Source organism: Scleropages formosus, chromosome 12 (genome assembly GCF_900964775.1).
Source record: "Scleropages formosus chromosome 12, fSclFor1.1, whole genome shotgun sequence".
In the NCBI taxonomy this organism is placed as follows: domain Eukaryota; kingdom Metazoa; phylum Chordata; class Actinopteri; order Osteoglossiformes; family Osteoglossidae; genus Scleropages; species Scleropages formosus.
Window position 1 is genome coordinate 18,566,619 of NC_041817.1, and position 14,374 is coordinate 18,580,992.

A 14,374-nucleotide genomic window follows, 5' to 3' on the forward strand; every position below is an offset into this window, starting at 1 on the left:
TCACGCCCGGCACCCCGGCGAAGCACCCCTGCCAGGGGTAGGGTTCAAACTGATTCGGTCGGTCCTATCCGACATGCAGCGGGGCGACCAGCGGGCAGAGCCGAAGCGAGGACAGGAGCTCCCGGGCGGCAGCCCGGCTAACAGAGGCGTGCAGAAGGGCACGCGGCACTCTAACGCAATTAGTTAATGTAATCACGAGCAGTCTGATGATGGCTGCATTTCCATCCCGGCGAAAACAAGCGTCCCACCTAGAAAACGAGCTCTCGGATCCACACGGGCGCAGGCCGAGCGTGAGGACGGAGCCGCTTTGAAAACCGACAGCCGACAAACACATAATAGGAGTTGAGTAGAACTTCTACAGTAATATAGTTTCTAAAATAATCTCCATAAAAACAGCTGGCAGTTCTCTAAAGGCATCGCCACGAATACAGTTGGTATTTCTCCTAGACTTGTCACTAGGTTAAATATAGGTGTGGGATTCGCTCCGTGTGTGTGAGTGTGAGAGAGAGAGAGAGAGAGAGAGAGAGAGAGAGCAGCTGTTCATGATTTGGAGACACAACCTCTGCGTGTGGCTGAGATGAGAAAGTGTCACTGCAGTAGTCAGTGAGTCACCTTATACTTGCCTTCCCTTAGGCAACTTACACTGTCAGGTTTGTACACTAAGCTTCGTACACTGATTTACCCCTTTATACAGTTGGGTCATTTTAACTGTATCACTTCATGGTACTGAAGCAGTAGTCAGGGATTGGAACCCAGGTCACGAACCCCTGCGCTTGATGGTACTGTAGCAGTGACTGTCGATAACATGCTGCTTGATGGCAAATCATGAACTCAGTATAAGGACAGTTATTAGCCACGCCCACTTCCCATGGCGACAGGTTACACGACACAGCACACCGATTCCTCCACATACTCCCACCTCCCTCGAGTTGAAAGCAGGTTCCAGTGTCTCCACATCATCTGCACCCCCCCCTCGGGGTGTGCTGGGAATGCGCAGGAAAGGCCGCGTTAGTGATTTCGAACCGCCGCAGGTTGGCCTGGGCCCCATCCAAGCGGTCGCAACTTTTCCGCCGCAGCGCCGCCCCGCGGTGTCTGGACCTCGCAGGCAGACAGACAGCTCCGGTGAGGTCACAAAACCGCTTTAGCGACAGGGACACAGACTTGTTTGTTTTTCTCAATTTTGAGATGACTGAGTCTCTTCCCAGCCGCCGGAATGCTTTTCCATGTGAAAAAAGTTTGGGCCGCATGAGTCACCTGCAGCCAGGATGCGGGAAAAAAAAAAAAAACAACAACCACATCATAATTTCGCAGGGAAGCGTGATCGGTGGGGAAAACCTACCTGTGCGGAGAGCTTGGGTCCGTTGTTCTGTGCGTGCGCCAGCGCCTCGGCCACAAGCGGACGCACGCCGAAGAGGGCCTGCTCCAGGTCGAGGTGCTCCTGCATGCCGGCGGAGACGTCCTCCAGGGAGCGGACAAACTCCCGCCAGTGGGCATCCACCTCGGCCACGCTGGCCAGGCAACCGCGCATCACGTTGAGGCAGTATCCCGTGCAGGGCTTGCTGCGGGTCAGGCCCTGGCAGTGGGGGCAGTAGAGCATCTTGAGCAGCGCTCGCCGGCACTCCTTGGTGTACTGCAGGTGGTCTGTGGTGTTGATGACCTCGATGCCCAGGTGGAGTGCCTGCAGGAACACCTGCGCTGGTGGCACCGAGCGGCCGAGCCGTCGAGCCAGCTGCTTGGGAAGCCCGCCGAAGGGTCCCAACCGGTTTCCGGCTACCCGCAGGCACTCGGCGAAGTCCTCACCGAAGGCCGTCGCATCTGGGTCGATGACGTGTCTATAGACCACCGGGAACAGCTGCTCAAAGAAACTCCGGACCACATCCTCCACCTCCAGCTCCGAACCCAGCGCCAACAGGCTGATGTCCCCAAAGAGCTGCCTCACAGGGCCTCCGGCATCGGGTGCCAAGCTCCGGTAGGCACTGGTGAACAGGGTGCTCGTGTAGTTCTCCGCCTGCTTGACGAGGTTCTCAAACACCTCTGTGTGAGAAAAAGGACAAAGTCCACAAAAGAAGAAAACTCAGAAAAAGCTTGATTTGGTTTCCTTGATATTCTTGTAACACCAAAACACAGACTTCTTCAGACGAACTTGTAGAACGTAGGCTGACTACTCTTCCCTACTTGACAAGGAAATGTATTTTACTGTTATTGTCCCCTCTATAAATATGCGATTGATCCATGTGCCTAACTTTCTTTCACTAGAGAAACTGACATTTGATCTGGACACCGTCTTGCAGATTCTCATCCAGTGCTACATGATCACCCCAGCGAAACAGTAACCTTTTGCCCTTGTATCATGTATGCGTATGTACCGTGTTTCCTGGTTCTGCTACCGAGACCCAGTGCTATGCACAGAACCGAGTTGTTCCTCTCATATGATCGTCACATCAAGGCGTTGTAAACCCATAGATGATTTACCGCTCATTACAGTTCGTCACATTCTCAGCCTCAGGCCACACTTTAATCCATGGAAGCCACAGTGTTTTTCCCTAGAAAAATAGTTGATTAGATCTCCCCAGGCTTTTTTACATGCAGCAAGAGATCTGTCTTGGGGGTGGGGGACAGCAGCAGGGCATGTGAAGAAGCTTCCCGCTCAAGGAGACCACAGAGAACGGATTGCAATCACCAGCAACAGGGTGGGCTACATGGACCCTATGGGAGGGCCAAGTTGAGCCCAAGAAAACAAAAAATATCTACTCTACCCAGAACTTTGGCCTCAGTGTCCAACTCTAGGAAGAGCCTTAATGGGTCCAAACTTATTCTATGAGACAATAATGGAGGCAACTGCATTTCCGGGAACCTTCAATGCTCTTAATTTTTCAGAAACACCTTTTTCCATGCCTATGCCTTGGATGTCTCAGTTTTTACTCTGCTTCACACACTGTGACCTGTGGGCCACAGTATAAAGACAGGTGTGTGCTTTTATAAATTGCGTCCAATCAATTGAATTTGCCACAGGAGAACAATAACCAACTTCTAGAGACATCTGAAGGATGATCAAAAGAAATATGAAGCATCTGAGCTCAATTTTGAGGGCCGTAATAAGGGGGTCTAAATACTTATGTAAATGGGAGCTTTTTGATAAATTTGCAAAATTCCTCAGCATGTTTGATCTTGGTTATTATAAAGCAATATGTCGCCTAATGGCAAAAAAAAAATTCTGTTTGGTCCATTCTGAAATACGTCCACAACACAACAAAGTGTGGAAAAATTAGAGGGATCTGAATACTTTCTGAAAGCACTACAGCCCTTTATTTTTGTGGTATTACTGCCTCTTTGTGACATCCGTGAAATACGAGGAAGTCACTGCTTTCCTCTTTTTAAAAAGTGATTTAGTTCAAATTATGTAAGAAAATGCTCACTAACATTGAGGAAAAAAGGACCATGAATAAGACCATATGTTCTACTCAGAAATATAATACTGTAAATAACTACACATTCGACCTTTTGTCAAACTTTATTACGTAAATGGAGGCCACACAACAGTTATTCTGAAAATATTAAATGTTACTTTGAATCAAGGTTTTATCAGTAAATTTGTTAGTATTTGTACGTTTAGCTGACACCTCCGTCCAAGGTTGATCACAATATTCGGCAATCAATTTTACAAAAAGTGTTCCGAGACCCTTCTTGAATGGGATTCAGCAGTTCTGAGTCAGAGAGGGAGGTCATTCCACCACCATTGGAGCCATTTGAAAATACAATAAAAACACTTCGCATGTCTGTCCTGTACAACCTCATGCCTGGTCACTGTCAGAATGCAGGGTGTCTCACAGTGTCGTACTGGGACAGACCATCCTGGCGCTCTGGAGTGAGGGAAGAGCCCTGTGCTCTGCATGTGTCTCTAAACTAAACCTGGCACAGCTCTGTTTCACTTGGCACAGGTTGATAGAGTGCAATTATTTGAGGATGAGGAGCCTCTGCATCCCCATCCTGCCCGCCGCGATCCCGATGACCTCCGAACCCCTGCAACCCATCACCCTGTCGCTAGGTGCTGTCACCCTGTTATGGGTCAGTTAATCACAGGAAATCTTGGTGCTGTGCCCACCTCTGCATTCATTCATTTACAGTCAGCATAATATGCTTGGGCGTGTGTGCGTGCGTGTATGCATGGCCTTCATGTCTTTTCAACACTTCCAGTCAGAGAAACACGTTCCCGCACATGCACAGAATGAGACGAACACGACAGCTTTGTTCTCCGCTATTCATCTATTCTCCTCACTCACGGTCACTCCATGATGGGAATTCTTTTTAAAACTCACCTCGTTCGCTTCATTAAGATTTCTCTCTGATGTTCTGTCCCCCCCCCCCCCCCTTTCGTTAAAGGAAAGCCGACACGTCGCGCACAACACTGTAGTACAAACCACCTCCGCTTATCCGAGAACATTCCAGGACGCTAACGGCCTTTCTCTTCATACATCTCCGTCTTTTCGTTAATTATTAATGCATGGAAACCATTAAGGAACAAACGTAACATGCGATCCTAAGCATCCAGACATTGACTTCCTAAAAGGATTACAGCACGGGGGCCAAACTCTGCGGCACAGTGATACTGCAAGTCCCACAGGGATTAGCCACGCAGCTTAAAGGTTTTACCAAATTACAATGTGGCGCTAATGAATCCCGCTCATCGTTTCGCACAAAGGAGCGTGCCCTGTGTACAGAGAGGGGAGAGCAAGGCATTGTGGGAGCGTCACAGTAGTTTTTTTTTTTATAAAAATTGGAGTGTCGAAAGGGAAAAAAAAGCGTGTTGCATTAAAACAACGCACACTGACGGTACTGTGAATATACTGATAGTACGTTATGAACGGACTGTATAAGCAGGGGATGAAAGCAGGTACCGTACGCCGGCTCCTTTGCTTGCAAACACAGCCGAGACCCGCAGCTCTCTTTATACCTCGGTTTGTTTGCAAATCAAGGGTCACGTTTACGGCTGTGCCACAGTCAATAAAAGGTTTATAATGCGGACGTCCCGTGACTTATTTGCAGGTTAGGTTCTGTAAAATCTTGGGTACAAAAAAACAAAAAAAAAAAAAATACTATAGCAAATAAAAATACTTCATTTTAATACTTGGATCAGCTTTGAGCCGCATTGTAAGAAAGCCCCGTGGTGGCAGAGTTGGTAATCCTGGTGTTTCACAACTCCTGAGTTGCTCATATGGGTATAGGTTTGAATCCGGTGCAGGGTTTACAGAATTCTTTCAACCTAGGCATGTGCGCAGAAGAAGGCAATGGTAAACTACTTCTTTACCCTCTCTTACCAGGGCAAACCATATGAGTGGTCACTATAAGACAGCTTCAACTCAGAGGTGTTTCCCCCTCTTAAAGAAAAAATAATGTAAAAGTACTAAGAATAAAGATGCAGTTTCTTCCCAAACTCATGTTCCATGCTGACTGTTGACTAATATAAGTGCAACGTCCTTCATCTAGTTGCAAATCACTTACAAACACCACACACAAGCTGTAAACACTGTGGAAGTGTGTTGAATCACTCACTGTTCAGTTTGGGTGTGTTTTACTGACATCTACCAGCTGGTTGTGTAAAAACAGCTTGTTTTTACTCCACAACCAGCAGAAACGTTGGAAATTTAAGTGAAGAAGACGATATCTTTGAAAATCTGTATCTCGACTCTCCGCAGTATGAGATGCCAGCGCGTACGTGCCGACAGCTTGTTCATTTTGTAAGTAAGTAAGAAAAATCGTGCGCAGAACATCTTACCCCTTAAAGAATGTAAAATGGAATCATTGTATTCATTGATGCTGCAGCCTTTGACTTAAACATCTTAGAATAATTTCCGTGACTTTTATGACCATTTAACTTGCAATAGCCCAACTAAGCAGCATCATGTCCTACAGCCAGCCAGCGCTGAGACTGGTAATAATGGCTTCTGGTGGGAACTTCTTAACTCTGAGCATTAACCTCCAAGTGGCCACGCAACGGTCGGTTTCTTTGAACACCACACAACCTGCTCTGTGTCGCTAACATCTCGAAACAGTCCCGGCGCAAGCTACTGTTCTGTATCACCGAACACTTTAGCGGTGATTAAGGAGCTTGGCCGCCCCTGCGTTCGTGAGAAAATGAAAGGCGAAGCTCAAAGCGCAGCATGTCACTAACGCCGGCCCAGAGCCCTGGTGTTTCCTCATCTGTAGACACATAGCATCCACAGCAGATCAGAAACACATGACGGTCCGGCGGCGGACCACTGGGGACGCATGGAAACCCCTCCCCGCCCTCACTGTCCACATGTTGCTCTATAAGCTTTCCAATTTACTAGCTGCTCCACGCTTATTAACCAGTACTTGTGACTTTTTTCCCCTGGAGATCCCCTAAACTGCACTTATGCCACTGAATTTCAATGTCAGCTTTTTTGGCTTCTTGGAAAAGTCAACAAGCTCCAGCTTTTCATAAGCAAGCCATCTCATAACAGGAAATTCTTGCTGGTATTGACATCTGGTCCAGCTGAACCAAAGTACTTGAGATATGCTTTACTCTTTGTGTGCTTTGAAAAATCTACCAGGCATTTATATTTTGCATGTGCTTTTGTTTGTTTGTTTGTTTTGCATTCATTTGCTCAATGTACACACTGGAATATTTGCTTGGGCATTTTCGGCACCTCTCTCAAGGGTACAGCAGATGGTCCCAAGTCTTCAGTCTGATCCTTTATTCTCAAGTCCAGTTCCAGCACACTGAGCCTGGAAAGCTGCACGTGCAAAGGCCTGCAGTGCTTCTCTTCAGCGATCCAGTCCTCACTCCGCACATGGGAACGAACACAAGACCCCACCCAAGGCGGCCGCCCGAGTGTTCGTTTGCTTATCACTTGTTGCCGAAGACACCGCTGCACTCCTATTGTGGCAGAGGCTCTGATAAAATCCTGCAGGGAGCCCTCGTCCATTTCAGTTCACCCTCCAGACGACTCCTCCACCTTCGATGCCATCGCACACAAAGGGGTTGATGGATCGCCCCGTGAAATCGGACTTCTCCATACATCTTGGGAGATATGGCTATTCAGAGTAAAAAGTTATGCTGTCATGGTCGGCGATATAGACAAATACGAGAAGAAGTTAAAGCAGCGATGGGCATGTCCTCCCAGTCTGTGCTGGAAGTCAGGTGAATGAACACAACTCCAGTGCTTAAGTCATTCCATTATACAGCTACACAATTACTATGAAAATACATGAATCAGAGCAAGGCAGAGCCACCTAACCCACAGTTTTGTTTACTCCAAAGGTATGCAAAGCAGCACCACCATGAGAAACACAAAATTTTCTGGTTACAAACCTCCTGTAGACGTTAACTGCAACATATCAATCGATCGGTAGATCGCCATACACAGACATTAATGTGAATGCAATGATGCTACATTTATGAAGGATCTGTTTAAGCAGAGGATGAAATCAATCAAACAATCAACAGCTCAGTCAACCAACCAATCAATTTGGCTGATAACTCTTTCCAAAGCAGCATACAAGGCTAAGATTCCGTACTACATTTCATAGCTACTTACACAGCCAAGTAATTTCTATTACAGAACCTCATGGAAAGTGTCTCGCTCAAGGGTCTTGTAGCAGGAGTGAGTATTTAAACCCGGGTCCTCCGACTGCAAGAAAGTGACGAACTACTGCACTACCATCTGCTCCTGGTGTCCTTCTCCACTGTGCTGCTGTGAGTGACACATTTACTTGTTTAACTGACACGTTTCCTGAAAGAAACTTATAAGCCTATGACACCTACATTCATTTACCCATTTATGCAGTTTTATAAGTTTTACTGAAGCAATCCAGGGAAGCCACATCGCTGAAGGATGTGACAGTAAGTGGGATTTGAACCTGTGAGCTCTAGGTTACAAGGCAGTAGAACTTATAACCACTATGCTAGCAGCTGCCCCTTGACAGTGGAACTACACCAAGTGGTGCCATTCTGACCCACATAGATTATTCTCCACCAGCCGTTACCCATGGGATGCATACTTGACTGGCCACCCCTCCTCGTCCTGAAGACCCGGCTGGACCACCACTACGCTATGGGTTCTCGAGAGGGACAATAATTCAGATGCACCCTACACAAAACTCGTGGTGATTCATTCACATGTTACATTTCTGAGGGCAGCAGAGATGGGTGTACATCCACTGGGCATTTAAATTACAGAGTGTTTTACCCCAATGGCTTCCGCAGACAGTCCACATGGAGAAAGTATGATGTGTTGGCATATTTCCTTGTAATTGAAAACTGTATCTGGTATTAATAAATCTGCCATTTTCAACACACTGTAGCTTGTTGATTCTTCTGCACCAGCCAGCAAAGCATGATTTAGGATCAGGGTACCGCTCCCCTTCCCAGAATCAGTAAGCACACTTCAGACCACCCTAGACAATCTGACAAATTGAAATTATAGGTTTTATCGGGAGACAGGAAAGCAGCTGAACTGACTCATTTAGAGAGAAAAGACTACAAAATCTCAGCCTTCCTACAGTGCTTCCTGAACACAGGTGCAAGTCAGAATCATAACACAACTAATTAGCTTAATTTGGTTATATGTTTATATAAATGGGGCCACAGGCAGCAGGGAGGTTAGACCTGTTGCTTTGAAAATGAAGGATCTGGATTCAAATACCTGCTCCCTCTGCAATGCCCTCGATCAAGGTACTTATCCTCAGTCGCTGCAGTAGAAGTTAGAAAGCTATAAATGAGAAAATTATGAGCCGTTCCATCTCCAGTATAAACCAAGGACTGGGAGTCACTTTGGAGAAGGCCATCAGCTACATGAACAGCTACTAAGAACCCAAGAGATCCCAGCCATTACCAGAGCCATTTGAAATAGTGTGATCGATCTTTGAAATTCATAACACAACAAATACTGCTTACATTGATACAGCAAAATACAAATCAAATAATGATTTTATTGGAATTCCATTTCTCTTCTACCAAAATTTATTTGCCAGCTCTGCTGGGGTAACAGTTAAACTCAGACTCTCCTGAATGGGTTCCAATAAAAAAATGAGGTGCAACACATTCAACGTATTCAATGCCTACTGACACATGACTGAGAAGGCGTTTTAAAAAGGCTGAAGCATGTCTGTGTGTGTCTGTGTTTTTTTGTGTGTGTGAGAAAGAAGATGTGATTCTTTGCAGGAGGGGCTGAGGGACATTTCATCCTCACAGCAGATGATACACTTCCACACTTAGCAGACGTTGCCCTCAATGGAAAGCCGTTCTCCCCAGTCAAAACATCTTCCATTGTGGGAGACATCAATCCTCTGTGTGGATTTATGTTGAATGATGAAGTGGATGCCACATGGTATCCTACAGCCCATCCTCATACCTTCAGCCCCACCCCACATAGCCCCGAAAAACCCCAAACAGGGAACTGTCAGCTTTGGCTGCAAAAAGCCCCACCTGGAGCGACTTCTATAACCCTATTTATTGTTACTGTATGAAATGAAAGGAATGTTAACAAGCGGAATATGAAATCTACATAATAAATTATATGGCGGGATAAAGTACAGTAGTTAAGAGTCCATCGTAGGACACAGCAGCCTGTTGAACAAACACAGAAATAAACAAATAATCAGGGATTAAGGGCTGTTTTCAGACTCTTCCACTCGTATTCCAACAGTTATTGCACCTCAGTGTTCTGGGAGACATATATAAATAGCTTAAACTTTTAAGAAACATAAAATTGCCATTTTGGGCATACATTTAATAAGTAAACATCACTTACGAAAAATATGTGATATACATTTCCATATATTCACATTTAAGAGGGGGGCGCAGTGGTGTAGTGGGTTGGACCAAGTCCTGCTCTCCAGTGGGTCTGGGGTTCGAGTCCTGTTTGGGGTGCCTTGTGTTGCCGGGTTAGGCTCCGGCTCCCCACGACCCCGTATGGGACGAGCGGCTCAGACGATGTGTGTGTGCGCGTGTGTATATTCACTTTACATTTATTCATTTAGCAGACGCTTTTCTCCAAAGCAGCATACATGTCAGAGAACAATACAAAAAGTGTATTATGACAACAGAAGGAGAGATTTGGATGCAGACATGTGATTCTTGAGTACAGTCAGTCATGTACCACAGTATGAACCAGTATACATTACAAGAGTCTCTGCATATAGATTTTTTTAGTTATTGAACAGATAACATACACAAATTCGTTCAGAGAGCACCTAAGAGATCTCACACACACTGAATTCACCATATAACTATGAGTGAATACCAGACCTGCAGATGTGTGAACTTTGGTACAGATGTGGCTCCTCCAACACGACTCAGGTACAGTTACAGAAATGTGAGCCCCACTGGAAAATTCTGTTTAGCAAAAATTCTGTAGTGCAGCATCTGTGTTGCATTCCTCCGAAAAACCTGGCACTTTTAATAGTACATTTTATGCTACAACTCACCATAAACTGTAAAGTCAGCAAAAAAAAAAACCCTCACAAATTAAACGGACAAAAAGGACAATTTAAAAAAAAATCTCCAACACAGGCATTGGTCTTAAATGGCTTTTTTGGCTTATTAAATATGGTCGTTTGAAGCATGATTTTCGCCACTAAGTGAATGCGACGTCCTTTCGGCCGTACCCCTGGCATGTGTATACATCATATTGAGCTGCAAACGCACTTCGATTCGCCCACAGAACCACTGTTTACTGCTAAAAGGCTCTCCCTCCACCATTCTCATCCCTTCTGCCTAATTGTTGCATTACTCATTTTCAATAATGCAAGCCGATCTACTTACGCATGACAGCTTAATATTTAATTCAGCTGTCATGCATAGTCAGGCCGAGGCCAGAACACAGAGAGCCATGCTTGCTTTGCCGATTTTTCTCTCCCCTAACGCATGAACCTCAGACAGTTTCCGAGTTCACCTTCTAGAGAGTTATTCTGACCACTCCGCACAGCCTTGAACACACTTGTATGAGGACAGTATATTGAGATCTTTCATCAGCGATATGGGGCAAGCATCCACACAGTAGGTAAAATGTGTGCTTAAGCTGCAACTGCTGTGGTGGCTCCATTCTCAACAACCCAAAGCCCAGAATCCCGTTTGGTGCCACTCCAGAACTGTGTGATACCATTTGGACACGCACAAGCACCACCGTGCCCTCTGTTTCTCCCCAATTGGACGAGAGGAGAACAACGCCCATGACGGGAAGACAGGAGTGCAATGACGCTAACCTGATTACAGAGCCGCTGTGTCTCGTTTGTAAAGATGATTAAAAGGCTCTCGTGTGAACACATGGCCGCTAGAGGGAGACACTCATCTTCAGCAGTAGGACCAAACTCTTCCACCTTTTCAGCAAGACTAGGACTCAAGCTGGTTTATAAAAGTTAATTTAATACAAATTGCTCTGAGCGTAGGCAAATCCAAGCAGGAGGAGGAAGCACACTCCGAGAATAATGACAAAGCAAACCTTTGAAAAAGGCTGAACAGTCCCAGCACAAACCCACAGAAGCAAAGCAAACTTTTTTCAAGGTCTCACATATGTTCATTTTTAGCGACAAACGTTGTTTTTTCAATGACACTTCTTCTGGGTTGCTGAAGTGGTCCACCCTGCGGTCGATGAGGTGAGGACATGGTGGGGTCAAGGGTCACCATCAGGGAGCTGCTTTTCCACACAGAGCACATAGGAGCCCTTTCAGGGTGTCCTGGCAAGGAGTCAGAGTTTAATACCTCTCCACACAGGCTGTCAGATTCAAGCCCGTGTGTGTGTGCCTTACACCACATACATTCTTGTACATGGACACATGACCACATGTATGCAAAACTACATGTATGCATAGGCAGGACTGTGAGAGTGTGTGGTTTCACATGTATGAGTGACTGTTTTTTTCTGTGTCTTTGTGTGTGTCATCATGTAGAGATCAGCATCGTGTTCACACTCAAGTGTGAGACAGGGTAAGTTAGGAAGTCAAAGCCAAAATTGAATCCAAGTTGGGGGGTAGGTGGAAGTGTGGCAGTGCAGTCCTGAGCCAGTAGGTCAACAGTCCAACAATGCAGGGTGTGTTACCATGGCAGCCACTTGAGTATCCCACCTCGGCAATGAAAAAATTTGGTTGACATACAAAAAAGATTCCCATCTTCTCTTTCCCTTTCTGTGTTTCCTGCGCTGCAATACCTGTGACAGTAGGGATCCCCACATGTCCTACCCCTTCCTTCCTACCTTCTACATCTTCTTGCTCCCTGTAGAGCAGCTCAGGACACATAACTGGACATCTGTGAGGGTCACTGCTAGGATCCAGCTGTCATAACTTCAAAGCATTTCCATGTGCTCTGCTCATAAACGCATTACACAAAAGAGGAGGCAATTCTGATGTTAGGGTTTCAACCGCACCGAAAACCCCGGACCACAAGATACACGTGACATTTAATACTCAGCGCAGAAGGCAGCTTAGTCACCGACGAGACATTCTGAAGGTCTACTTATCTGGATCCAGCTGCGGGAAAACCAAAAGGCGGCTCATTCACGGATCAAGTGGGAAGCGGCGTTGCTGCGGACAACACTCTGCCAAACATCCACTTTCAGAGTCGATGCAAGAAAGAGCGGGTCCAGTTTCTTCAGCTCTCTGTCGACTCTCAGTCCGTTCTTTTTTTTCCACCATATCTACTTCTTATGTTAAAAAGAGGCCAGGTAATGTCACCTCCCTCCGCCGTCTCCCTTTCAGTAAGTTCCAGCCCACCTATTCACCGTGGCCTCAGCGTTTCAAGGCGACAGCTTTGAAGTACAAAAGGGTGCTACGGTTGGGCAAACAAAAGGAGACTGTTCTTAAACAAAACATTGCCATTCTTTGGCGCTCCTTTGCTTGACACCGCTGGAAGATCCCTAAATTAACTGGAACGGGTGACTTTCATTGAATTAGTACAGCAGACATAAAGAGAAAAATACTTTGTTGAGATAAAATGCCAAGTTCCTTGATGCTATTAAGATTGCTCCGATAATCAGAGAATAAAAAAAAAAATATTAAAGTCCTTTCATAGAAGTTTCACCTCTTTTTCATTCATTCATTCATTCATTCATTCATTCACAATAATTTCTTGTCCATTGCAGGGCTATAGAGATCCAGAGCTTATCCCAGAATCCCAGAAGGATAGGGTGAAAGGCAGGATCCTCCCAGGACACACCAGTCCATGACAAGGGAATCTTTTATTTATTAATGTAACAGTTAATTTAAAATGATGTTACAATACCCACACCCACACACAGCAATTCCAAAGCACGGACCTTTCATAGTTTCATTTGCACACCATGTTGCTTTTGGACAGGTACAGCAAGACAGCGGGATCAGTCCCTAATCTTGTGCAAATATTTTCTCCAAATACATTATTACACGCTCACAGAAGTAAGGTCCACATTCCAAGCAAAGCAGCCCACTCTGCCAGCACTGGAAGGCTGAACAAAGCTGAGGCCTCGATGAAGCTACCTGAGCTGAGCGAGGGAGGTGGTGTCCAAGAGAAGCTTTAGAGGGCTGCAGAAGCACCGCTTTAGCACGATCTCAGCCCTCGTTGCATACATTAAACAAAACTTCACACAGGCCTTCATGGGAACACCTGGGAAAACCAGCAGATCAATGTAAGTGTAAATGGGCTCAATGTGACTCTTGTGATTTCCTAACTGTGTGATTTTACTAATCGAGTTTTGGTTCAAACCAGATGGGTCATGGGACTGTGAGCAGTCATCCCCAAACCGTGCATCAACTGTGTTTTTGCAGGTCACTTTCCCCACATTATGCCAAGAATAGCATAAACCATTAAGGAATCTTCTCCTTGTGCGGTTGTAGCATCCCAGATGCCTCAACCCTCCAACTCCAACCAGACACTGCATGTGTTCATGGTTTCCTGTACACTGTCAGCTGTCCACCACTTTCTAACTCTCCCCTATTATGATAATACTCAAATCATTTCATAGGATGCAGTGTTTGTATCCATGGTATGCTGCTCATGTCCACATTTGGTCATATCAAGATGTGTATAATTCTTAATTTTTATTTTTATACATTATAAGGGTACTGTATTTTGTTTTTGTCTCAAAAATGGTAGCATGAGCTCCCTTTCAACCTCAGCAGTGCTGAATCCCTCCTAATATAAAGAGAGGTCTCAAAGCACATCTTTCACACCCATATTTCTGCTGATCTCCTAACAGCTCCATAAATTTGCATCCCACTGTGTTATGATTATCCATGTATTTCATATCTATAGGCAGCTACCTGAGTGATGTATAACAGCCAAATGGTGGTATCAAAGGCACAAGCTATGGTTCAGTACTCATGTGTTTGCATCCAAAGTTTTTTTTGTCTGTTTACTCCTGCAGAGCTCTCTGTTTAAGGC

General features: G+C 45.6%; 1 protein-coding gene across 1 annotated transcript in view; it reads right to left on the bottom strand.

Annotated features, from left to right (window-relative positions):
- Positions 1–14,374, bottom strand: part of LOC108929015 (glypican-5-like) — a 135,037-nt gene that overhangs the window by 100,344 nt on the left and 20,319 nt on the right. The window contains exon 3 of the mRNA XM_018743298.2: positions 1,340–2,034. Within this exon, the coding sequence (XP_018598814.1) occupies positions 1,340–2,034 (695 nt within the window). The remainder of the gene's footprint in view (positions 1–1,339; positions 2,035–14,374) is intronic.